The sequence below is a fragment of the Thunnus maccoyii genome, chromosome 13, assembly GCF_910596095.1.
Source record: "Thunnus maccoyii chromosome 13, fThuMac1.1, whole genome shotgun sequence".
Taxonomy (NCBI): Eukaryota; Metazoa; Chordata; class Actinopteri; order Scombriformes; family Scombridae; genus Thunnus; species Thunnus maccoyii.
This window is the reverse complement of record NC_056545.1, coordinates 28,635,131-28,662,711: the sequence shown is the minus strand read 5'-3', so window position 1 is coordinate 28,662,711 and position 27,581 is coordinate 28,635,131. Positions and strand designations below refer to the sequence as shown.

The 27,581-nt window shown below is 41.0% G+C and overlaps 1 protein-coding gene across 2 annotated transcripts; it reads left to right on the top strand.

The window, feature by feature from the left end:
- Window positions 1-11: 11 nt before the first annotated feature.
- nova1 (NOVA alternative splicing regulator 1) lies at window positions 12-26,422 on the top strand. Of its 2 annotated transcripts, none has more exons than XM_042430952.1 (4): window positions 12-689; window positions 8,507-8,650; window positions 17,851-18,017; window positions 18,390-26,422. In XM_042430952.1, the coding sequence occupies exons 1-4, from the start codon at window positions 515-517 to the stop codon at window positions 19,407-19,409; spliced, it is 1,506 nt and encodes a 501-aa protein (XP_042286886.1). In that variant the 5' UTR covers window positions 12-514; the 3' UTR covers window positions 19,410-26,422. The 2 variants fall into 2 exon arrangements, with proteins under 2 accessions (XP_042286886.1, XP_042286887.1); XM_042430953.1 differs by lacking the exon at window positions 12-689 and adding an exon at window positions 5,788-5,838.
- Window positions 26,423-27,581: the final 1,159 nt, after the last annotated feature.

Genomic DNA, 27,581 nt, shown 5'->3' with positions numbered 1-27,581 from the left:
TTTCCCCTCTCTTGCACTACAAAGGCAACAATAACAACAGCTGCACTTATCACACTGAGGACTTCACAGAGAAACATGGCGTGAAGACGACTTAAGAAAGATATTTTCCGGCGCTTTGCTTCTGCGAAGCTGTTGCACTTGTTTTCATGGCTGATCGGCTGTCAGCAGACTGTTTGACTGCTGCTTTATTTTAAGGCGCGGGGTTGTTTTGCGCGTCAACAATAAGGAGCATGCTGTTGGAGCGACGGTGAGCGCGTTTAAATGAGCGCATTTCACTCAATGGGATTTTTATATTTAGCTCTGTGAGAGACGCGCTGGACGAGCAGCAGGGCAGCGGAAAGAGGAGACCCCGAATCCCGGTGCTGTCTGACATTTTGATCCCTTTGAGACCGTTTCGAGCCCCCAAAACTTGTCTTTCACATCGAGGTGCGCGTTATCGGGCTATGTGGTGGTGAGGGCGCTGTGTGTGAGAGGGGGAATAGCGCAAATTTATCTAAAGCACCGGGGGTAAAAGATGATGATGGCCGGTGGTGTCGGAGCAGCCGTGGACCATAACGGGATATACTCAAATCCTAACCTCCACAGCCTGCAGCAGCCCCATATGGAGGCTGATAACCCGGACTCCCGCAAACGACCGCTGGAAACTCCGGCTGAGGAGGCCGGCTGTACCAAGCGCACCAACACTGGAGGTAAGAGGGATGCATGACAAGAAGCAGCTTATCCACCGTGTCTCTTCCACATGAAGTCATATATGTTGTAGTAGAAGCCTCTGCATGCACCTTTAGAAGTGTAACAGTAAAGCACATGCCTTCAGTATCACCCTACTGCATGCAGAAGAAACCACATGCAGCATAAAAGCTGATATGAGCTGTACATTACGCTATAACATGCAGCACCTGTGCACTTGGCACTTTGAAACACGGACTGTGTTTCATATGGCTGGTACTTCATAAGCTGCATATCTCAGCAGGGAGAGCACGCAGCCTGACTGAGAAAGTGGCCTCCTTAGCTTTGAATTTGAACCCAATAACCTCTCTGCTTCACATCTGGGGGATTGAAATCTTTCATTCAGTGAGTGATGAGTGTTAGTGTGTCGAGGCTTTAATAAGGAGAAAAACAGAAGTATTCACACTGCCCATAACAGTCTGTTTCTCAGTGTTGTTGTGGCTGCAGACTCAGGCAGGGATTCCCTGATGCTGTCTTGTGCAGACGCCAAAGATAAATCTGCTTTTTTTTTTTTTTTTTACCTGGGCAACACTTTGTGAGGAGGCCTTTGTTAGAGAGATATGAATTATGGTTCATTTGGAGTAAAAACTGTTAAAATAGGACGACAGAAGTACTATAATAGTCTCTTATAATACTAACATCCTGTGAATCAGTAGTGAAGTCAAACATGTTGTTGTGAGGCACCTGTGAATCCTGGATCTTAAAATTTGGGAACTACTGACCTATAATCCTTGGTACAGTACAGGTAGTTTCTCATTGTCTCACACTGAATCCATTAGTTTTATACTGTAATACCTTAATGGCTTAATAACCATGAATGCAAGGTGCAGAGCGACTGTTCAACCTAAAAGGGAGTTACTCTGATGCTGGACAGTTCAGTGTTTATTTGTGAACATGAAATGTACAAGAAATAACTGAGCTGTTTTGTTCACTTTAGATGGATGATGGATGTTTTAGTGTCAATAGTCTGGGAGACCTTAGTGGGATATTCTCTCTGGTTCAGAGCTGTGTGCACTGGAAAGAAATGAAGCTGATTCATAGTTGCCAAATGAGAACCGTCAGGAGTTAAGTTTGTGTTTTTAAAGTACAAATGTTGAGGTGTGCCAAGCAGGAAAACCAACAGGTGAAAGTCATTTCATCATCCATGATCATTTTTATTTATGTAAAGTGTCTTTGAATACCCTGAAAAGTGCTCTATAAATAAAATTTATTATCATTATTATTATTATTATTAAAATCATACAATCCAGTACTGTAGTAGGATCCACACTCATCACCATTTGTAGCCCAGATTCCTATCAATCTCTCAAGTTATTTATAGGTTGCGGGGTGAGCCAAACCTCAGCATCTGTTTAGTATTTATGTTAGACCCATGATGTATGCCATTCCAGCTTGTCTGAACTGTTAGCACACTGTATGACGATACAATTACTATTTTGAAATACTAGAATGTTAATTAAAAACATGTAAATGCTCAACAGGCAGAGCTGGGTGGTGTAGCTGCTGTAAAATTAGGACCTCACTTGGGAAAAAGTGGTTGGTTTCATCTATGCCTGTATAAAAATATGAACTTGCGCAGTTAAATTAAAGTATAATAACATTTTTGATATAATAAGCACGTCACAGAAAACCAGGGAGTGGTTAGAATAGTGAGACTACTTGGTGGGGGGGGGGGGGGGGTAAAGACAACAGAAACACTGCAGCACCGTTTTAGCAAATTGATCCTGATTTCTTTTCCTGGAGCAGAAATGGTGGTAAAGAATCAACAAGGAGTTGTGTGCACGCTTGCTTTATTACTCATCAGTAAGATGTCGGAGCGCAGCAGTGAGGATGACGGCTGATTCAGTGTGCCAGCTACTGTACATCTTATTTCAGCTTTTGATTGTTACGGTCTGCAGCTCACAGGGACCACTTATTCAAGAACTTAATGTTAATTAGACGTCCATGGAGAATAGGCAGTTTCTTCACCATATGTTACTGAAACGTGCTTTGTCTGTCTTTGTGTCCCCAGAATTATATCCTATTTCCAACAGCATGAGTGTGTCTTTGCTGCACCTCACTGCACCTCCAGAAATGTAATTTCAGCAGGCACATAAGGACCCTTGTGCAACCAGACAGTATTTTAGAGCAGATTCAGCCTCCATATGTCCTCCATTAGCACCCCTAAAACCACTAGAACAGGAAGGTCACATGGTGTTCTCGCTTCAAAGAGAGTTTTCGCCATTCAGTTGCAGCACAGAGACTTGACCATGATCATCCCGTTCAATTTCCAGGTGACATGAATGGCCGGATGGTGTGAAATTGCATATGGAAAATCTTCATAAATACAAAAAATACATAATTCACACACAGACAGCTACCACTTTTGACTGCTGTCATTTCTATGATGGTATTACAAACAATTTTACCTGTCATGACTCCATGTTCTTTTAAGCCATATCTGTATCACAGCCACATCATACTTTTAGAACCTGGAGATGCACAATTAACCGTGTGCTGATGAAAAAGCGATATTTGAAAACAGTAATGTCTTACAGTGAAGAAGCTGCCTTTTTTCTCTGAGGCAAAGGTGTTCAAGATGGCTTCCTGTAGTATGGAGTATGCAATATGATTTTTAGCACCACAGCCACTTATAATGAGCTTTTTAAAATAAAGGTTAAGATTATATTAATTGAACTAGTTTGAAGGGCCTTTAAGATGAGGTTTATTGTTGATTTTACATAGATGCTCCTCATTTGTAATGTGAAATTTAGTTTGTGCTTAATCATTTACTGCTAAAATTAAAGAAGCTGCCGTCTTACATCCCTAAATCTGAGTGAAGTAATAGCAATACATACGAAAAAGCCCATGGTAACTGGGACTTGCCACTGTTGTTTATGCAGTTGCTAAAATGAATATTTCTCAAATGTACAATTAATGTAATAAACAGTATATCTTCACCTGAGCAGTTGAGCCAAACAGCATCTATACTCGGTCACTAAAGGTCTTATATTGCTCTCCAAAATCAATATAAATGTATTTATCCTGAAAGAAATAACATTTCTATGGTTCAGTTTAGCTTAGCATTTTCTCAAAAGTGTTAGCATATACAGCAGCTTCATGAGAGGTGATTTTCAGAATGAGATGGCCAATCTGTGATGCTAATTTGACGAAAAAGTGCAGATATTTGAGGATGATTTGGACCACAGACCACTCCCTGTATGCATGTTCACATGAAATGCACATTTAGACCATTTGTAATGACTCCCACACAAAACAGATGTTTCATAAGTATCTACTCACCCTGTGCTTTATGTAATGTGTTTTAAAATCACCTCCCGTTTCATATGATCTGCATGCATTATGTGTTACACTGTAAACCCACAGCCTGTCTGGCAATAGTGGTAGACAGCCTGATAATCCTCAGCCACCCCTGTAATCACCAACCCCTTGACTATGTCTGATATTGATCACGTTATTCCTACCGAACTGATCATTAACATGACTGGCAGTTGCAACAAAGAGAAGAAAGCCTGTGCTCTTTCAAAGCTGAGCCCCTCGTTGTGCATTAGGAGCTGTGGACACTGAATGAGGGAAATCACTCTTCTTTTATCAGCATTGCCCTTCTCTCCTCAAAATGAACATCTTTCATTCATTTCTCTTTCTAATTACCCATACTCTGAGCCCATGTTGCTGGCAAGTATGTGCCTTCCAAAAGGTTGTGTGGCTGAGGGATTAGGTATGATCTCGTAATGTTGCTAATGGAAAGGTTGGCACAGGAATGTGAGCTGTGTTTTTTTTTTTTTTTTTTTTAATTTTTGGTGGGAAGGACACAGGTGCCCTTGCAGAGCGATGTGACGTGAGCGGACTGTGAATTTGCCAGGTGGCAGTGAAAGAGAGAATGAGAGAGAGCGATAGGAATGAAGACAGAGCAAAGCGGAGAAAAAAGGAGAGATAGATAGACCATGAGAGGGAGTGGAGTCTACAGGGAGGCTGTGTATATATACTAGAGCATCTCTCAGTGAATGAGACTGGTAGAATTTTCTGGAATGCATTCGCTCCAAAACCAAATGGGCCACGATGTTAAGGTTTGATTTGTGGATGAAACTAATCAGCAGCTAGGAAAAAAAAAGGAATTTCTTTTTTTACAGGTTCCCTGGAAAGCACTATTAAATGAAGCTGGACCCCCGTGTTCTCACACAGACACTTACACACATGCACATTGCAGTCTTTGCACACATACACTCACTTAAGATACCTCTCGGTGTAAGATTTATAGGCGTAGTGATTGGCTTCATCACCCCCCTCCACCATTCTGCGGCACTGCCATTTGCAATAGTTGATGAGCCCCTCCGCCCTCTCAAACATGGCCGTCTAAGGGATTGGGGGTGGGGGAAAGGAGGAAAGGAGGGTGGGTGGCGTAAGGCACGCTGTCTCTGATCACTCCTCCTCCACCTCCTTCATCATCTGCTTATGTTATCCATACACCTCTTCAGCCCCTGTTGAAGGTCACTTTACATGCTTCCCCATTCACCGCTGAAGCCCGCTCCCCTCAACCACTTCACCTTTGTCACTTTCCACTAAAAAAAGTGAGTGAATGGACTGCCATACTTTATAGTGCTGCGTCAAAAGAGGCGGAGTAGGGGAGAAAATTCAATTTTTTGGGACCGGCATCGGGGGGTGGGGACATGACGTGCTGGAGGGAGGAGGCTACTGATTGGCCGAGTGAGGTGTCAGTCCTGCGTGCTGCTGCAGACGGACAGGCCACTCGATGAATATGGATGAGAGCAGTGAAAAGGGTGATGCGGCAGGGAAGACCCCCCCCTTCAAACCGATGCAGGCTTGAACAATGCGTGCCGTCTTTCACTGAAAACACTGAGAGCCTGCATTAGCATTTTCTCAGACAATTGAGGCTCTGGCCAGCTGCAGGCATGGCTCGGATGCTGCGGTGAAATCTCTTTTTCTGCACCCACTGATGAATTAGACCTCGGTGAAAAAGGTCGACTGGCCGCATTCCTCAACACTACCATTGCACCTATGCCTAGGCTAATGTTAAGATACCCATTAGAGATTGTGCCCCGGCATTGATGGCGATCTGACAGAGGACTTGAGAACCAGCAGATCTCAGAATGGGTAAGCCTCAAAACTCTTTTTGTCTGACTTGTTGAATTTATCCATCATGCTAGACTACATGTTATTTCATACACCTTAGACTCATTTGTCCATTATTGCTCATTTTTGTTCCATCGTCCTTGCTGCCTGTCAGCAGCAGGTTAGTCCATTGAAATGCAGAATGGGTACTGGGGTAGTGAGAAGGAGGGAGGACGGTCACAAGGCATTTCCTCCTGACCCACCCCCCTTGAGTGACTTAACTAAACACATTTGGCTCAGTGTCCGTGTCTCTCCTCCAAGCGATCCTTCCAGTATTGGAAGCAGGGGTTTGAACTAACACCCCACTGGCTCAGCTTCCCAATGTGCCCCACTGCTCCCGTTCCCTGGCGGATTGCAGCAACAGATTGCCATGTTTACTCTACCACATGACGCCATTAAAACCTGTTACTGTGATCTCAGACACTAGGACGGAATTAATTATTGACTAATGACAGCAAACGTGGCTGTGAGGGCGATGGAGGGAATCTTAGTGGCTTCCTACCCTGCTGGGTTTCCTCTGGTTGAGGATGAGCAGAAAGTTACGCAGTGGGTTTGGGCTTGTCTGTCAACAACAGGTCTTTGGATGTTTGGATTCTGCAATCAGTATCATTCAAATAAAATTCTCTGTGTGGCCACGGTATCAGATATGTTGTGATAGTAGTGAGGGCTCAGAAGCTTTACGGCGACTGTGTCAATCATGCATGATCTTTATTTTTTCACCAAGGTCATTTTATTGTTATTCGTTGTGAGAAAAGCGGAGAGCTGACTGCAATATAGCATGAAAACCCAAAATCACACAATGGCCAGAGATGAATAGAGATGGTTGTGTGATGTCTGTGTAATGGTTTATCTCCTATTTCTTTTTTTAGGATGTTCTCAGAAAAATAACATACTGACCAGTACCTGACATATTTACTAGCTTTCAGTGGTGGTGTAAAATGTCATTTCATGTCTGTGCGTTCACGTGAATGCAGGTATAATGTGTTCTAGGTTTTGGAATTGTCTCTACAGCCATTGTTAATTCATCCAAATCAAAAGTGAAATTCCATTAACAGTCATGTCATTGTCTGCATATTTGTCAGGGCCATTGGTTATGGGTGATGTGCACGAAAACAAGCCTGTGTCTGAATGGAACATGAGGGGCATATTAATGCAATAAGGAGAAGGGCTAACATGTAGGCTGTGAAATTCCTTAATGTCACAGTGCCATGTTCATTCACATCTGACTCTAATGAGTGCATTACTGAGGCAACAGGTTGGTCTCCGTGCAGGGTGGTCCACCTCCATCCATCCGTCTTTCCTCCCCAGCATGCCAGTCAAGCCCCTACATTCGATACCCTCCATGAGACATAGGATGCAGTGACATGGTGTCAGACCCCATGGCTTCAGCTTCTGCAATCGAAAATGAGAATCTGTATCATAGTACACTTAAAAACCTATTAGAAATCTCGTCAAACAAAGATGGACAGTGCCTTTTTACATCTCTGCCCGCTCGAGTGACGTCACCCTTGAGGCAGCTGAAAAGGATCGAACATGACGTCATTGCATCGAAATCAGCATGCAGTGGAGATTATTTGTATCAGAGCTTTAGTATAGTAAATACGCACCTGTACCAAGTGTTTACCATGACGTCATGGATATAATATTTGGAATTCATTGGGGAATCACAGCCGCTCCACATCTATAAATATAATATTTTTGATGCATTGTTGGCTCGTTCAGGCTCTTTAATTATATTCCAAGCTCAATATGTGGCTGATTGCTTTTTACTAGATTAGCGCACTCAGTGTGATCAGGGTTTTCTTGGACAGACACTTTTCCCACCTTGGTGCTGATTAATTCTTAATTACCATTGTAGGAAAGGAACTTTCCCAACTAAAAAGAGAAATATGTTGGGCTGCAAATTCTTTAAACTGACGTGCTGTCAATCACTGACTGCTACAAGCCACTGTAAGCCACAGAAGCCCCCTCCAAAATGGAGGAGCTTTAGACCATCTTGGCAGTATATCCTTTGAACAAATCTGTGGGATTGGTTCCCATATGCTCTTCACACGTCTGTTCATTACTAAGGATCACTCTGTATTGGCATTCATAGACTGCATGGATAATGACTTCATGTGTTTGCATTTAGTCCTCTGTGTGTAACTTTCTTTCTCAGAAAATACGGGACAGGTTTTGCATTCAGATCGAACTGTTAATTGTACATTCCTTTTATTCATGTGCAAGGGATGATTAGTAACGCTGGACCCGGCTTTGTATTTAGTCAAAGGTTGCTAAAACTCCTTGAAAACAGTTAAAATTAGACCTCTGCAAACTGGAAAGGAGGTCATCATTTACTCTACAAGAAATCTGGGACAGGACACAGAACATGTCACCAATCTCTGATAAAATGTGAATGCACTGAAAGCTACAAAGAAATCCCACTCAAAAAGCAAAATCTCCTTCTATATACCCTCCCTTCACCAGAGGAATACAGACACAAAATTATGTTACTGCCTTTCCCACATGTATGTCAATGCTACATATTCCCATTGCGAATTTTTGCTTGTTCAGGGTATTGGGGGTTGGGCACCAGTATGGTGTATATGATGATGTGCAGAGCTACTTTACGAGATGTAACCCTTTCCCACTTTGTGTGTCTCTCCCCCAGAGGAGGGTGAGTACTTCCTGAAGGTGCTGATCCCCAGCTATGCAGCCGGCTCTATAATTGGCAAGGGCGGCCAGACCATCGTACAACTGCAGAAAGAGACGGGTGCCACTATTAAGCTGTCCAAATCCAAAGACTTTTACCCAGGTAAGAATAAACACTTAATAATTAAAATCGATGAGCATAAAGGCGAATATATGAGAGGAGTTGTCTGGCTCATCACCCATCTGGAAGAGCGATGCTTCGCTGCAAGAGAACATTTGATATTTCCTCTCCATTTGGCTTCCCATCAATAATTGCAGTCCATTTTAATCACACACCAATCATAAACAGTTTGAACTTGATTATTCTATGTCCTTGAGGGACTAAACATGTATGTAGATGGTACAGTCGTCACATGCAGCTTTCAAGTCTGCGGGTACTTTCAATTAAGATGTACGGCTAGCAGGTTATACTCTTCATTGCAGGTTTTTTTCATATCAGTGCATTACAAGATCTCACAAAAACAAGTGCAAATTCGGTGATGCAGAGGGCATGTAGCGTATTCCGAGAGCATTAATTGTTCTGGACAATCTCACTCTGAAATGGCAACAGGAGAAGGATGCTCATGCAGCTCAGTGACCCCTATTTCATAGAGGTCAAAGCTGAACCGTCTTATCCTCCGAACACAAACGCCTGAGTTGTAGAGGAGTGTGGGTGTTTGTCCTTCATGCCTCAGAGGAGGCTTCAACCTGCTGAAAAATAACAGGTGCTGACTGTCTCGCTGCTTATTAGGTCCAGATGTTTTCTGTGATAACTGATGCAAGCAAATAATCCCCATGTAGAAGTACAGTATACTTTTTACAGTACATATATTTTGAACATGTATACATATACCTGTTTAGATAGGATATGTATAGTACTGATGACCAATGAAATATGAGTAGTACAAAAGATGCATGTGAGAAATACTACAGATGTTTTTAAATTATAGGGTTCACAGTGAGTTCTCTGATCTAATATAAAGGAGCAATGATGGAAGATGATTGTTCTCCAGAATTAAACCTGTCTGTGATCAATTTTAGCTAAAAAAGAGTCTTTTGATTATTTTAATGTAGAGCGAAAATTATAACAGTACGTACAGGAAGAATGTACAACGTGGTTCAAATTTGAGCTGTGCTTTTAGGAGTTACACGTGATATATTGGACTGACTGTACCGTGGCAAAGAATTATGGAGCACTGGGGGAGAGGAAAAGAAGGATGTGTGAGCAAATATTTTTCCTGTACTTTTTCTTCCACCATGTTTCTATTAGCCATGATGAAAGGACGCATGTTCATAGGGCAGGGCTCGAAATTCCCCATTCAGGGCGCCAACTGTGTTTAAGCGAATGAATTATGGTTACTTCATTGGCATAGAAACAAATGAAAGGAGTTATATGTATCCTTATTTCTCTCTTTGGATTGTGGATGTGTTCATAGGCCACCACCTGCTCTGCCCATCCCCCTACTCATTATCGTGATGAGTGAGGAGTTCAGGGAGAGAGTGCTGGCAAGGATTTGATTGGGTGGTTGTTCTGGCCCACACAAGTAAAACGAAACGACTGCTACTGTACACTGCACAATAGTTGAGAGTGCCACTCTCTGAGAAGTCAGTGGAGGCTGAAGCTTTAAAAAACTCAATTGTCCCAGTTGTTTTAAGTATGGACCACTTGGTGAAGTTTGTAACACCACTGTAATAGAAAATTCCGTCCTGAATTTTAGAGGCAGGACAAACTTATCAGCTACATCTATTTTACCTTCATTCAGTGTTGAATCAGCTGCCATTTGGGCTAATATAGTATGCTAATGCTATTACACTCAGTTCACACCCTCATCTCTCATCCTGCGACAGCCTGAGCACACTCCAACAACAGCACAATCGCACACACAAGAGAAATCAAGGGACAACAACCGGTGCAGCCATTTTCTTCTGCAATCCTCTCTGTGATGGCTCAGTCTGAGACTCCCACCCACCTCACGTCTCCCATCCGTCAGTGTAAGACATGCAACCATGAATTCAAAAAGGTCTTGATGGGAACTGTACAACTGGGCCCTGCTGTGGCGGACTGAGATGAATGAGCGGAGATAGTGAAGGGTGTGGATGATGCATGATTGTATGTGAGCGAGGGGACAGGGGGGCAGGCCCAGAAATAGCCTGTTTCAATCTCTCTCTGTGGACATGACCCCTCTCCCAGCTGTACTCAAGCTGCTCTAACACAAGCCAAGTTTCCTCTTTCCTCCTCCCCACTCACTGTTTCTCTCAGATTTGGTTCCTGGTAGTTGGGAAAGTTCAGGCCAGATAAGATGACATCATACTTCTCTTAAAATTTTGCTTGCCTCTTAACACATGGGCGCTGGCTTTTTTTTTTGTTTTATTATTTGGTTTGAACTCATCTGAACTTTTGCATGACTGAATTACTCGAGCCCCCATAAATGCAGCACGCCATGCATTCACCCACTCACACTGTGCATTCAGCACATACACACACCTCCTCACTCCTACTTACACACATCCGCATATTTAAGCAGCTGCAAAGAGAGCTGTGGGAGTTCACGATTTGAGCATAAACTTAGAAACAAAACTTCAAACCCTTTGCTTTGTGCAGCTGGCCTCTGGCCAAGTACATGTATTGAGTTACTTTGTACTGCATGAACAGATTGGTTGTTGTGATGTCATAGAAACACGGGGTGTATGTTTTCCATTACTTATCATCAAAATATCAATGACAATATGTGACCTCATCCTGGAAAACATCCCTATTCCATAGAGAATAAGGTGAGGTATTTGCTTCAAAAAGAAGCAGGCAAAGAAACCGTGATAAAAGCTGACTTTGTTCATTTTCAACCATATCTGTATAGGCAGTAAATACTAATGCTCCCTATAGTTCAGTACTGCTGTCTAGGATGACGTCATGGGCGGGGATTTCAAACTAATGGAATCTACAGCCTTTACTTTACCTCAGATTTATGTCTGTGCCTCCAGAGGCAGAGAATAGCCGTCCAACTTCCACCAGGAAGAGTTGTTACAGTATTCAGAATGATACTCATGTTTTAAGGTGCTCATGTTGTGTTGGAGATGTTGTGTTGTGATCCGCAAGCGCTATATGTGTTGCTGCTGCAATTTTTGTGATCGGAAAAGGTCAGTTGTTTAAAGGAACACTCCACCAATTTTACGCATGGAGGTCAGTTTACTCGTCACGAGGAATACTACTCAGCCTGTGAAAACAGTTGAACATGAAGTCATTATTTTGGGTTTAGAGACTGCAAATTTATAACAGAAGCTTATGTTACAAACTGGGGATGTGGAGTTTAAAAGATGAGGGCATTTCCCAGTCAGGGAAGGTCTAATGAAAAGTGTTATTGGGTTGTATTGAGGGAAATGTAAGATGCAGTGTTTTTAGATCTTGAACCATTCGAGGGACTAAAGGTCAGAATATCTCAGCATCTGCAGCTTCCATTATGACCTTTTTTAACCTGTGTCTTGCAAGTCCCCAACTTTAGGAAAATGCGATAATAACTTTAAACAATGAACATTACCCTAGACTAGCTCTGCTTACTAGTTACCATTAGCATCTATGATAGCCACTTTTAGCGTCCATAACTTTGGAAATGATAGCCTACATTATAAATTTCTAGCTATATGCAAAGATAGTGATTTATTTCCTTAATGTTCCAGCTCCTTATTTTAGCTTTAGGAATTTAAGAAGGTGAACATCTTAACACTACCTGCTAGTGTCCAGCCTGGGACAATTAGATGTTTATCAGGAGTCCTGATGTAAGGATGAACTATTTTGTGTTTCTCCTGCTTGCAAATGAAACAGTCATATGCTGAGTCACTATGTTGCCAGATATATTTTTATACTTCTTTGCTGGTTTCAGTTGAGTATTGACTAGTACAGTTCAAATTGAATAAAAATTTGCATGGTCACGTAGCTTGCTGTTTACAATCAAAGTGCCTGATTTGCTTTCAATTATCGCAAGCTGAGTTGCAATTCCTTACTACATACAAATGCTACCAGATATATGCTATCACTAATGTTGACAGTGCACTATTTGGGCAGTGAGTTAACAAGAAATGGATGTGCTTCACAGGAAATTATACAACATGTGCACCACTTTGCATCAATAACTGTGACTTTGGAAATTTATTTAAGTCTGCAAATGTTGTCATTTGTCACAGCTGGCATTAGTATACAGTATGGAGCTAAACCTGCTGAAATTATTGCACACTGCACATTCACTGTTCGCCAACATATCCTCACATGCAATTGGTTAACAGTGACACATGTCCAGTTGTGTTTAGTTCACATCAGCTTGTTTTAATCATGTCTGCTTCTCATCACAAGTCTCAAGCCTTCCTGCCATTTTATTTATTTTATTTGTATTTATGATGTGTATTTCTTATACATACTTAATAGTCAGTTCCAGTGGTTCAATATGTGTTAAAGGATACATCTATATTTTTCTTATTGTCAACAAATCATATCAAAAGACCAAAACCAACAATAAATTGATCTTATGATCGAATCTATGTAACCAAAGTCTAATATATCTTAGTCCTCTGTGCCATAGAGCTCCATTTCTGTAAACAAAACAAAACAAAAAAACACAACTCATCAGGAAGCCACACTGCAGCACCGGGTGACATCTCTCTTTATTACCATGAATACGCAGTGTATTTTGAGTTGGTCCATCCTGTTGCCATAAATACTCACTAGAGCACCAAATCTGTATTAATCCACCGCTGAAAATAGCCCCCCAACAAATGCAATATTTCCTACTGTTCAAGTAATGTTTGCTAGACACTACAGTGCCCAGCTGTTTTGGGAAATGACTGAGCCTTTTTTTTAACAATGAAATAATATATTTGTGACCCATTTTTTAAAGAATAACGTCTTCAGTAGGAACAATTGGGCTTAGGGCTGAGAGCTACAGACAGGCTGGGGAAGTCAGAAAGTATTGAGTGATGGGATAATGCACAGCTGCCTTATCCTTCAAGGGCCTTAAAATTACAGTGGTAGACCAAAGGTTATGTGTAACACCAAACAACTGCAGTCTTTAAACTCTGATCAAAGTCTTATCCTAGAAGACTTCACTTTGTGCCAGTGTTGCTTCTAATAGTAAAATCCCTGGTGTATTTTAATGCGACACAGACATCAGATCCCACATCACTGCAGTTCTAAACAATGCTGTCTAGTACTCCAAAAGGTCGCTTTGAATCTTTTTTTTTTGCCTACATTTACAAGTTACAAGGCATTACTTGTCTGTCTTGCAGCTTATTAGGACCAGGTACATGCACTGAAGCAATCCAGTCTGTAATTTAATGGCTTATTTTCTGTTTTAAATGGCAGGAAAAGTCTCTGATCAGCTTGGTGTGTTTACTATCATAACTTCTGGTCAGGGTGTGATATAAAGTAAATGTTCCAAGAGACTGTTTCTGATTTACTTGATATAAATGGCACACTACAAATGATCCCTACATTCAAAATACTTGTTTACTTCTAAGAGAAACATGTCAACAACTCAACATGATTTCCAACAGCAACATTCAAGCTCAGTTTGTAGTGTGTGAATACTTACTTCATAAATCTGTGTATGTGATGACAGTAAATTTATGTGTGATACTTAATACGTGGTATGCTAACAGTGAATAAATCAGACAATGGATTTGATTTGGACAGCCTAAAGCAGAGGTAGTTGCTTCAGCAGAGGTAAAGCTCAAGACAGCAATCTTGAAACTTTCTTACTTCTGAATCAAGATAGAAAACCTGAGAGTCACTGGTCTTTTGGGCGAAGCTGAAGGCTGAGATGTATTCTCTCAGGGGTACTGACACAATTCTCTCCCCTCCTGCCAACAAGAGGAGTTAACTCTTGCTGCAACTCAAAGCCTATAGAATTTCAATTTGTCACCTTTAAAGAGAGACAGAAGGCAAAAAAAAATCAGGAAGTGAAAAGGGAGGAAAATCTAAATGAAGCATTCAGATAGTTTCATGTCGTCTTTATGGCATCTCATCTGTGATAACATTTGTAGTCACTAGTGCAGTACCTCTTCAAAATGTGCCTGTTCGGAGCGGGCCTATTGCTTGGCCTCCGGTATTGCTGCTTCCATGCACAGAAAAATTAATCTAGTTGATGTGAGGTGTGAATGAGTATATACACTAGCAATGTGAAAGAAACTAACATTCTATTATACACAGATGTTAAGCACTGTAATAGTGAATCTTTTCTCATTTCAAGTATAATGAAGACTGTATTTAAAAATTAAATACATAACAGAGCTTTTGAAAAAATGTGCATCCTAAAATAAAGTGGATCAATCATATTGGGCTCTTAGATCATTTATTTTCTGTGGCTTCAGTTAGGATCATTTGATTGGGTATATTTGATCAAAAGATTTGTGTTTAAATGAGACATACTGGTTTTGAACTGCCCATGGCAAAGTACCCTAAGAGTCTGTCCATTCTTTTTGATTCAAAGATCTGTTGTTGCTACTTTTCTCTTTTTAGAGCACGCCATGTGAAAAAACTTCTCTGACTTGCTGTACAGCTCTGATCGCCAGCTGTGTTCATGCTTCTGGTTTTATTATTATGGACTACAAAAAAATCAGAAACATAAATTTTTTTTGGTGAAAGCAACCCACACAGGGACTTGAAGGTTTAATGAACACTCACACTCAACATTTTCAGTAGTTTTTTCGTTATTTGACTATTGCGTATGTCGTTTAGCCATTTCCAGTTAGGCCCTATGCAATTTCCAAAACATCAAATTTTATCCTGAGTAAAAATATTCACTCACACCAATCCAAATTCATTTCCAAAGTCAGAGAAATGCTCCACTCCAGCAGCAGACACTTCAACACACCGCTCTTTCTTCTTCTTCTTCTTCTCTACTTCTGGACAGCATAGTCTGCGCTCAGACACAGAGCTGAGCGGCTTGCTGTTTACTAGTTTATTCACAGTTTATTAATATTAAACATGTTGCTTGTCCAAACGTGTTATCGCTGTCTACTTTTCTGTTTTTGTAGCACACCATGTGAAACTTGGTGTATAGCTCTGATCTCCAGCTGTGAGCATGACATACAGTCGCAGAGCACTGAAGCCCCGCCCCGCTGCTGCAGAGCTGAGCGGCTCGCTGATCGCTTGTTCATACAAAGTTTATTAATATTAAACATGTCGCATGTCCAAATTGCACCAAATTCAACACCGCACAACCTTGGGTCCCCACACCCACAAATTGTGAAGTAGATCGAATGAACGGTTGTTGAGAAAAGCAAAGAACAGACAGACACACAATCAGACAGAGACTCCTTCCTTTATAGTTAGATACACCATTGTGTCTGCCTCAGGATAAACTAGTATACTGACCAGGCAGCAGCACAGTCACTCTTTGAAGAACTTTCTAGGTGCAGGGATCTTTAACTAGAGGTTACTGTACCAAGTGAAGTAGAGGGACTCCCCAGTGTTGAATGTCGGAAAAAGTGAAGAAAAAGCAATGATTACTCGAGCAGCATGTCTTCTAAGGATGTGTTGCATCACTCAACATGGCCTAGTTTATAATTTTTTGCATCTGGGAAGGGCAAGCAAAGAGGTTGCTCAGTCTAAATAAATTCCAACAAGTCAGACTAAGGTGAAATCACTGCATGCCATATCATGATATTACGATATCCAAATCTAAGACAATATCTAGTCTCATATCAGGGTATTGATATAATATTCGTATATTGACCAGCCCTACTCTGGTGTAATTAGCTTTTACATACAAATTTGTTGCAACTTGCTCGTATTTGATATTTTGTGCATGTTGTTTGTATCCTGGCTGCATATGCAAGAGCATTTCATACACAGGAATTAATATCCTTTTACCATTTTCTCCAGCAGAGTCGGTTTTAATAGGAACAGCAGGAAATAACACCCATTGTTTAATCAACAACATACCCTTTTAAGAATGTCCACCTTATCCAGTGACTAGAAAGCTACATGCATTTGATTAATGATTAATATAACGAATTGTGTCTTTTATCATTTTCAATTGTTAGTAATAATGTTCTATGACAATTGTGTGTGTCCACATAAAAAACCTAAACAGGTCAAGTGCCTGTACAGGCGTCTTCAGTCTGTCACTTTGTCACTTCAAGAATGACAGGCAGGTGCAGCACAGTAACACCAAGTGGCACCAACTGTGCCTCTATGTGCTCCGAAACTCTTAAGAGGTTTAATCCATAGCCTGTTTATCTGACTTTCTGTGGGATTTGTATTATGATTTGTTTCGGTCACTTGCAGTGAAAAGTGCATGGTGATAGTAGAAACAGGAACCTGTATTTCCAACAGCTTAATTTGAGGTTCTAAGTTCTGTCCTTTCCTCCATTTTGCACAGTTAGGGTCCCCTACTGCTTTTTTTCTTAGATGCTTGAACTGACCTGTTGGCTATTCAAATAAATTATTATACTTGTCTTTGGCATGAAGCTAATCATGTCTAACTTGACTAATTTCCCTAAAAACAGCTGATCCTTTCCTGAGTGCTGATAGAGGACAGATGCAGATGCATTTAACACCCAATGTTGTCATTTGAGATGCAAATTATTGGAGTACTGGTGGAAATGCCAAGGATGAAGTAGAGCAGGGCCGCTCAGACACAAGATGACCTTATCAACTGGTCTTTCCCACTCTATCAATGGGCAAAATGTCTTTTCTCTCGTTAAATTACTTGCAGTATTCAAATTTATGCCGTCTATTAAGTCATCAAAGAAAATCACGAGTCATTTTATGTTCACTTCAACCAAAGAGTAGTAAAATTTAAAAAGAGAGCAAGGCAGGAAGGTTGATACAAAAGGGAGAGTGTTTTAAAAATCGTGCATAAAGGACTCGCTGTTGCATCACCTGTTTCCACGGCTCGGCCCCTTTACCATGGCAACGGAATGCCGGTTGGGTCGTCAATGTGGGTGTAGAAAGAAGCCTAGAGGAGGAACAAGTGTGTGTTTAGTCTATAAGAGCTGCAAGGCAAGGAAGGCTCAGTATTACAGCACTGAAAGAGTTACATCACTGAAGAGGAATCCTTCTCCCCCCCTGTGGCTCGCTAACCAAGCGCGCTTCTTTCTTTCAGCTGTTTCTCTGTTGATTGTGTAAATGGAGGAAGCAAGGAATAGCTTAGTAATTGGGTCTCTTTGTGAAATGTCAAGACACATTTTTCATTGACAAGACATCTTAATATAAATGTAGATTTTTGTCCAGCCTTGAGCAAATCCCTCAAATCTGCTCGCCAAGTATGCACTCAGAGCACATTAGACCAACTGATCACTTCTGTTTGTCCTCTACCTCCTTTTTCAACACAGGAACAACAGAACGTGTCTGTTTGATACAGGGTACAGTCGAAGCCCTCAATGGTGTCCACAACTTCATTGCGGAGAAAGTCCGTGAGATGCCCCAGAGCGCCCAGAAACCAGAACCAGTCAGCATACTGCAGCCACAGACCACTGTCAACCCCGACCGCGTCAAACAGGTGAGATACTGTACAGTCAATAGGGTCATGAGGGTGTGTGGTCACTATGTGGTAGGAACAATTCACTTCCAGGACACCTTGTTTATTAGTCGCCAGCCTTACTTGTTCTCTGGGCCACGACCCACAGTCTGGTAGGGTCAGGAAAATGTGAGGGTATGTGGTTATTTTTACCTACAGTCTTTCATAGCGAGACAGAGCCGTGTGGCAGCTGCAGCCTAAACCCCTGGGATTAACAAATCGCTGAGTAAAGCGGGGGCTGGTATAGTACTCTGACTCAGTGAGAGATATCCCTCTTTCTGTTTACCATTTATGCTGTTAAATCTTTCTCGTGTTACCTTTTATTGCTACTTCAATCTTTCTATTTCTCTACAGGCTAAATTGATCGTGCCCAATAGCACGGCTGGGCTGATCATTGGCAAGGGAGGAGCCACAGTGAAAGCAGTGATGGAGCAGTCAGGAGCTTGGGTGCAGCTCTCCCAGAAGCCAGAGGGCATCAACCTGCAGGAGCGAGTGGTAACCATCAGTGGCGAGCCTGAGCAGAACCGCAAGGCTGTGGAAATCATAGTACAGAAGATCCAGGAGGACCCTCAGAGCAGCAGCTGCCTCAACATCAGCTATTCCAACGTCTCGGGCCCGGTGGCCAACTCCAACCCCACTGGCTCCCCCTATGCTAACACGGCCGAGGTGCTCCCCAACGCAGCCGCAGCAGCTGCCACTGCCTCCAGCCTCCTGGGCCAGGCCGGCTTGACAGGAATGGGCGCCTTCCCTGCCGCTATGTCCAGCTTCTCTGGCAATGATCTGCTTGCCATCACCTCAGCCCTCAACACGCTGGCCAGCTACGGCTACAACACTAACACCCTGGGCCTGGGCCTCAACCCTGCAGCTGCTTCTGGGGTCCTTGCCGCAGTAGCAGCTAGTGCTAACCCGGCTGCAGCTGCTGCGGCTAACCTCCTAGCCTCCTATGCTAGCGATGCCTCCAGCAGTGCTGGCCACCCTGCTACAGGCCTCGGTGGGTTCTCCCTGGGTTCACTAGCAGCTGCTACAGGGGCTTCCAATGGTTACCTAAATGCTTCATCCCCACTGATGGCCTCCTCCCTATTGGCAACAGAGAAGCTTGCGGATGGAGCCAAGGACGTGGTTGAGATTGCTGTGCCCGAGAATCTGGTTGGTGCCATTTTGGGGAAAGGAGGGAAAACGCTGGTAGAGTACCAGGAGCTAACAGGAGCCCGCATCCAGATCTCCAAAAAGGGAGAATTCATTCCTGGTACTCGGAACCGTAAAGTTACCATAACAGGGTCGCCAGCCGCTACGCAAGCAGCGCAGTATCTGATCAGCCAGCGGATCACTTACGAGCAGGGCGTGCGTGCTACCAACCCACAAAAGGTGGGCTAAAAGGAAAAAGAAGAGGAAAGAAGGAAAGGATGAAGACAGAGATAGAAGGGAATTGAGAGGGTCATGATGAATAGAAAAAAGAAACGTCCAAATATCTGTTCAATATTTCAGTATCAAATGAGAGAATCACAAAGGAGGAGGTGGGGGAGACAACCAAGATAAGTGTGTGTGATATGTGAATGTGTTTTTAGGACTGACGTCCTGATGTTTTTTAAAAGTTTGTGTCGAGTCCTTTTGACGATGGTGATCAGAGTAAGCTGAACTGGTCCACTGCCAAGCTGCAGATTCAAGGGTGAGGCCGCAGGGTTTCACCCTCCTCCAACACCTCATAGCTGTTTAATTTTCCTTTTTTTTGTTTTGGTTTTGTTGGTTTTTAATTTCAGTTGCAAACCTCAGCTCCCGGTGAGTTGAGAGTGTCAGATGAAGTTCCAGCCAGCTAACAGAGCTGTTTCTCAAACCTTGCTCTTTGTATACAATGCAGAAGGCATTGTTAACAGGGGAGAAGTTTTATGACAAGCACCTGAGGTCATTTCATTTTATGGGGAAGCAATCTGAGTATAATTTCTTTAAAGAAATCATATCTATGTTGACATATGTTGAATTCTGGCTCATATCATAATTGAAGTTTCTAAATTTGGGTATTTTATATTTTCATCCATTATTTATTGACATGGTCTCATTCAAACACAAATAGATTATTTAAACCTGTGAATGCAGGTTGATCTGAATGTAAAAACAATATTAGCCTATTGCTATTTTTTATTTACAGGGATCAAATGTTGTGTTGCAGTGAAAGAAATGTATAACTCAAACCCAGTCTGAACTTCACAGTTGCTGTCTGCGAGTATAGTTCAGGGGTTAAATAATCAATGTGAGAGGATAGAGGAGACACACAGGAATGTATAAATATATTTTACATGAACACACATAGAAAATGCTCCCACAAACGCACAAACACTGAAACATATTTGCATATTCAGTCATAGCTACAAACACACAAAAATATGTTGTAACCCTTTCTTGGTGCTATAGGATTAGATTTATATCTCCTTTACCATGAAATCAGAATCTCTGGCGACTATTCTCTTTACTTGATTTAAAAAAAGCTGATGTGTCGTCCAGCCATTAGTAGCCCATTGGATCTGACCCAGCCTCTCACATAATGAAAAAGGATTGATTTCAGCATTTTGTGATGAATAGCAATCCAGTCTTAAGATTTCAATTCCATCCTCGCTCCTAACGCAGGTCTTTTTTTTCTAAAAATTGGCCATACTCCAGATTTTACCTGACAATATTCTTGCCTTAGTCATTTGTAACTCCCAAGAATTAACTTAAAGCTCAGACTACCTTCTGCCTGAAGCAGTGTCTAACCAGTTCAGTTCGCAAAGGGAACAAAGCACTACAACAGCATTTTGATAAGAAAAGGCTGTATGAACCAATATCTGTGAACAAAGAAACTATTGCCTTTACATTAAGGGTACCAAATAGTCAAGAGACATACACTAATGAAAGGGAAGAAGAGTGACACTTGAAAAGAAGGTTCGGCTTCAGGTTTTCTGTGAGCCATCCTTCTCAATTTGCATGATGACAAAAAAAAAAAAAAAAAGCATTCTGCAGTTCATTCAGGCAGCCTTTTATCGTTCCCAAAACACAGTGCTCACTAACTTCAGGTGGAGCACGTAATAAAACATCACAAAAATGTTTTGGCATCGTTGTCTTTTATGGGCAATTGTTGGTCTAATGCAGGGAGGCTAATTGTCTAGAGCATTTCCAAGCACTCGAAGATTACCTTAGCTTCCTTCTGTGCTGCTATCCATGGTGTTCATCATGAGTACACTGGGTCTCTGAAGACTGCACTGTGAGACATTAAGAACACAATGTAAAGCGTGTCTGTCCCTGCCGGGGGGTGTGAGTATATTTTAATGTGCACATCTATGTCACATACACAAAACCTACCAATACTGACAGAAGGGATATCTCCACAAGAGCATTTATACGCCAGTGTCTGATGTTTCTGTCTGTTTACTAGTACAACGCACTGCACTTAAATTAGCAGACGTTTTCTGATCAGCAAACCACAAATTACACCTACTACATTTTCCAGCAATGTATTCTCCAGTCCTGTTCCCCCCCTCTCTAAAGACATCTTTCAATTGTCCCCATCAACCCAAGCTCTATGATCAGCTCCCTGAAAACACGGCTGTGAGGGTTGGTGCTGAGAAGTGTCCAAGAAAATCCATTTTTTTTGGAAAATTTAAGAAATAGCCTTTCCTCTTCTCATTTTCATAATTCATGCTTGAAAGTAACTGGATTCGAATTAACTCTTTGTGTCTGAACATTATGCGTGGCAATTGCAACAGTGAGCCTTTCTTCCTAACTGAAATCTTTCCTTTCACTATAAGTCTGGAAGGCTTCACAGTCATCCATAACTACGATCTGGCCACTAGTGAAATCATAGCGTAATATAATTTAACTGCCCAAGATTTTAGCATATAATAAGATACAAGCACAAAACAAGGGGATGTTTATCAATGCAACTGGACTGCTTGACTGCAGGGAGCTCTCCTTCGAAGCTCTGATCAATACATTGTGCCAAATACTATTTCTCTCTGCCCCTCATTAACTTTCCTCTTTCTCTCAACATTTTATTCCCCCTGCATGTTGGCGTTTCCTCACTGTTCTTAGATTCCTCCTGTGTCCTAATCCCTGTCCGTGCTTCCTCCTACACTGTGCTCTCTCCCCCTCTTTCTCCTTCCTCCTGTCTTGTCTTCTCATGGGCGGTGTGTTGGGTGTGCTGCTGGTGGGAGTTATGCACTATAGGTCATGAGGGTATGAAAATATTTTCCCAGGCCGTAGAGTTCACAAGGCTAAAATGCACAGAAAACACCTGCCTCCAAAACTGTGACACCCACAAGACCAACCAGCAACGTTAGCTCAAAGTATCAAATTCCCTCTATAAGAAGAACAAGTAGGATTTAGAAAGGTTTAGACCGCGAACTATGGCCTTTTAAAGGAAGATAATAGGTTTTTTTTTTCCAAAAGAAGGCAAATCTTGGTTGAATAAATATTCATATGTTGGTTGAACAAACTGAGCTCAAGTTTCAGCCTCTAAACAAAGCATAGTAAGGACAGAATGCATAAGATAGCGAAAGTAAGATGGGAACTTGTTTGTGACCTCAAGCCGAAACAATGACATCCTTTATGCATATCCTCTTATCTGAAAATGACTAGAATTCATTTCTGTGGAATACAATATGTCATGTCATATGATCTATATGTACTTTATTGTAGCTATTCTAGTTTGTAGTCCAAATGCAGTCCAGCGTTGTCGATACAATGTGAACTATGTTATATTTGTGTGGATGATGAGAGTGCCAACTAAGCCTGATTAAGATTAGCTTCGCGATTTGTTTGTGCATTATGATGACTCATCATCAACCGGTGGTGTCCATATTTCTGTCATTGATGATTTAGTTTGACAGTAAGAAAATGTAAAGAATATTGGAAGCAATATAGTAGCATGTTGTCCTGTTTTGTGTTTTATGTCTGTTGTATGAACCTTTGAAATTACTAAGATTTTGAATGAATAGGTTTACATGTACTTTTTGTAAGTTATGAAAATGCTGCTATTTGATAAGTAAACTATACAAAATATTTTAGTTGAAAAGATGTCTGGTCTGTTGATTAGAAACATGCTCTTAAAGGCTGGAGCATAAAACGAGGTGTATAGAATACTATACAGTATTGGTAAGATAGTAAAAGTAATAATAGACTCCATAGTACAACCTGTGCCAAACTAGACCTCCGCAGCTTCTGAAATTGTAGATGTGCGATCAAATGTTAGATATCAATAACTTGTTTAGAAGTGCTGATCAAGTGCCAATCAAACACTGTCTTTTAAGTTAAGAAAAGATAATCAAATACATTACTTAAGAAAACAAAGGACAAAGAACTTTTTGTGCATTGTTTTATCCCATAGGTACATAGAGTAAGAGTTAAAGATTGTGATTTTTATGGATCCATGTTGTTTTACACTCCATGCATCCCTTGTGTGTTTGTTTGACCTGTGGCTTAAGTACTGCTGTTTTCTCACAAATGTCTCTATAGGCCAGCATGGACTAAGCATAACATGTTATAAGCATTCATAACATAGCCATTAACAATCAAAAATGTGTTTGTGGAGTTAGGTGTTATCTTTTTGCACGTCTTCTATTGCATGGTATCAAAGTAAATTATGGAGGAAAAAAAAGTTACAAAAATTTGCGAGGTGTCTCGCAACATTCAAAGACATAACACTGCATGCAGTCAAATGTAAAGCACTTAAGTTTACTCGCCTCATGTTAAAAAAGTTGTTTTTTATGTTGTGAGTTGGGAGGGAGCTCATTATTGTCATGTTGGCCCAAAAAAAAAAAAAGACACATAGACATGCGCACACACACACACATGCACACACACACATATATACATACACATACACACATGCACTCATACACACACACAGGCATCTCAGATCAAATTGTCATCAGTCAAATTCATCTCTCTCGACATCATCAGAGAAGATATTTTTAGGTACAGTGAGGAGTATTAAAAATGTGAAACAAGCAAACGTGAAAATGTTATTCAGTGCATTGGCTCCTTGTGTTTTGCTTTTTTAGGATATCAGACATGCATTTCTTTTACAAACAGGTTGAACCTCATGTAACCTGTCCCATAATGTTTTTAGAATTTTTTTATGTCACAGCCTGAAAGCCCAGATCTAATCTATGAATGTACCCATTTACTCTTTTTATTTTTTTTTAATTTCTGTTGAATGTTATCGGTCTTTAATGTAAATTCAGGGCAGGAATGTCAAATACATGTAGAGTTAATATCTGTGTCAATAACAGATTACAGCTATAGTCAGGTAGGCCTCACATGGCCATAGTCATGAACCAGATATGTTTTAACACAACTTCCGATTCGCTGTCAACATTATCTTGTTTGTTTGGTGTTGCATAAATGCACTTTACTGATCAGTGGGTCATACTGGGTGTGAAATGAAATGCTTTCAACAGTTTTTATTTTATTTTTTGCCTTTTTTTTGCTGTTGCTCTGATGTTACTTTTATTCATTTATTCCCTGATCTTGTTGGGTCTCATGAATGATGGAAAGGGCTGGAGTCTCAGACAAAATAGAAAAGTAGCACCTGTTTCCTCACTTGAAGGCTTCTCCTTCACATTCCCTTCAGCAGAGGTTTGTGTCAATCACTGAGTGCTTTGTTTTTAACTAACATGTGAAACACCAGGAAGGATCCGTACACTTTTGTCCTTTTGCATCCTCTTTTGCTTTAAAGTACAAATTAGAAAATCGTTTTCATATCTCCAGCAAATTGGAACTGAAGCACTGGGGGCTGACGTTACTAAGGGATGCAAGCTCAAGGTCTTGCTGTTATAACGGTCAGATCTGAGAGGCATAATCGGCACCAGCAAAATGAAGATTGCCTCTGCCACCTCAACATGATGAAAATCACAAAGGAAACCTATTAGACTTTGAATGGTAAAGGCCTAGTTACATGAATGATATTTCTGTCTCATTCTTTTGTGCTGCAAAACCCTGTCATTGCATTTACTGCTTCACATCTGAATGCCAAACAAATTACGGTATCATTCCAAAAGTTGTTATGTTTTGTATTTATTTTCACTCCAAATATGTTCTGGACGTTCATCCACCCCCACGGAGCCCTTTCACAAGAAGGCTAGGACTGGTTTTAAACGCTACAAACTGGCTAAGGCTGCTTGCTCCTCTCTTAAAACCTCTTCTACCTGAGTCTCACTCTCTCTCAGCCTACATGATATCACGATTTGTGTTTCATCACACTGAGCACCTGCTACTGTGTCCGCCCTTTAAACAGATTAAGGTATTTCTGAGCCCTTTCGTCTGAGAAAATACAGGATTCTTGCCAACCAGACATGAGGCCATTTTTGTCTTTGACCCTCTGAACCTCCCATGAACTTAGTTGACTTCTCCATCCCCAAGAACTCATGTATGTGTTGGATATTTTACACCACCTTTTACTGTCAAACTCTGCGAGACTGTTGTTTTTTTGTTTTGTTTTCTGATTATCTGGACTATTCTGCAGGGTTAAACGCTTGCTTAAGTGTAAACTGAAGAAAGCATGCCAGTACCTTGCAAACATTTTCACGTCATTGTAAAATTTTCTTTCGGGGTTCAGTTTTTACTTCGGTTAACCTCTGTTCGCTCCATCTCAGAAAAAAATGGACTGACAGCATACGATCCAATATTCCAACCTAAGCAAAGTGATGTTTTGTTGATTGGGTACATTTCTCTTTGATATTAGTGATGACGGTTCTGTCTTTCGTTTGTGACGAGGAGAATCTGTGAAAGTCCACAGTGTTAACTACCTAAAGGGCTTTCTAGGACAGCATTTATATGTCTTTTAAGATGAAAAAGTCCTCTGAATATATTCAGAAATTCGAGGAAAATGCCTTCTTGTGCCATTTTAGAAAAAGTGTGAAAGATTTTTATGGCAAATATTTGTCAGCAAGAGTGCCAAATAATTCCATACTGAGCCAAAAGGCTGCCAGCCTACATAACTAAATGTTGAGATCACTGGAATGGTTACGTCCCATTTCCACTCCCCTTGAAAAACATCACCCTAATTGTATGACGTTTGAGCTCATGTACCATTATTGTTATGCTGCCAGTCTGTTTTCTGCTTTTGTCAGAGAAACATCTCAGAAGCAGTATATTTTCTAAATGATACACTGTTGATAAAAAGACAACAGCTACTATGGTGAGGGAATGAGAGGATTTTAAAAGTGTCATTGTTTTTATTATTAGTTTATTTGAACATTATTCATTAATAGATTTAACGGTAATGACTATTTAATGTAACTGTAGTACTGTGTTTGTAAAAGAAATTCAGTGAGTTGTGTTTTATGACTCGTGGACTACCAGTGAAGTCAGCATTTCAGTGTTAATAATTGAATTGTTTTTTAAAGATTATTTTTGCGACGGCAACAAAGAGTCATTATAAATGTTCATTTTAACATCACTTGTCTTCTGTTCCTTTTTGTTCTGCACCTCGTAACTCTATCCTGTCTCACTTGAGTGAAAGGTCGAGTGTTTATATAATTGCAACCAACACGTACTATGAATAGATTGATTTCTGGGGTGCTGAGTCTGAGCACATATCAAATGTGAACAATGGGTATGTTTACAAGGACACAATGCCCATATAATGAGGAATCAGATTAAGGTGCAACAATTATGTGGTGAAAAGCAGCATAAATTTCACACCTGGTTTACATGGATTCATTTGATAGTTGGACTTGTTTACTGGGGACGGGGTATTAGATAATGGATACCACATTTAGTCCCTCATTATGTTGTTTTTCAGTTTTAAAAGCTTGTTTTGTTGACTCTGAGAGGCAGTGACTTTGGTCGGCGCCCATCTACGTTTTGTTTCATTTGGTTAAGCATGCAAGGGATAAAAGCAAATGTTTGTCTTCTCTATGATCACATTTTGAACACATGGCAAAGTAAATTGAAAGATTATGGCATTTTACAAGCCAAGGCCAAGTGGCTATTTTTACACTAAAATGTCCTGCACACCCACACAGATTTGATAAACAAGTGGAGATATATGCTAGAAATTACCTGACTAAACTACTAATGTACTAATAAAACTGATAAAGCGTAGTTGTTACGCCCTATCAGGAGAGTGAAGGAGATGCCAATCAGTCTCTCTACACCCACACAGAGGTCTAATCAGGTAATTTAAGTGAAAACACCCGTGTGTGTGTGTATATATATATATATATATATCATAGGAGGGCTGATATTAAGCTATTTTGAATTTAGGTAGAAGAGAAGATATCCAGCATTTCCCCCTTTTTGGGTGGAGAAGCCTCTGATTGATTCAGACCATCACAGGACTTTCAAACTCCCACAGAGGCCCTGCTGGGTAATTAAATTCTTTTTGTGTTGAGAATAGTTTTGCATTTTTTTCAAGTTAATTTTAAAACAATACTAGCATGCCCATACATTGAAAGAGTCGTTGGTCGGTCGCTGCAATTTTTCTACTGGCCATAGAGAGATCCCTCCTTAACGTGATTCTAATGTAAGTGACGGGAGGCAAAACCTCCAGCTCTTGTTCTGTGTAAAAGTGAA

Coding starts and splice junctions, on each gene's coding strand:
- nova1 (XM_042430952.1), top strand. CDS start 515: ATGATGATGGCCGGTGGTGTCGGAGCAGCCGTGGACCATAACGGGATA. Junction 690..8,506: donor CAAGCGCACCAACACTGGAG/GTAAGAGGGATG, acceptor TCTCTCCCCCAG/AGGAGGGTGAGTACTTCCTG. Junction 8,651..17,850: donor ATCCAAAGACTTTTACCCAG/GTAAGAATAAAC, acceptor TTTTCAACACAG/GAACAACAGAACGTGTCTGT.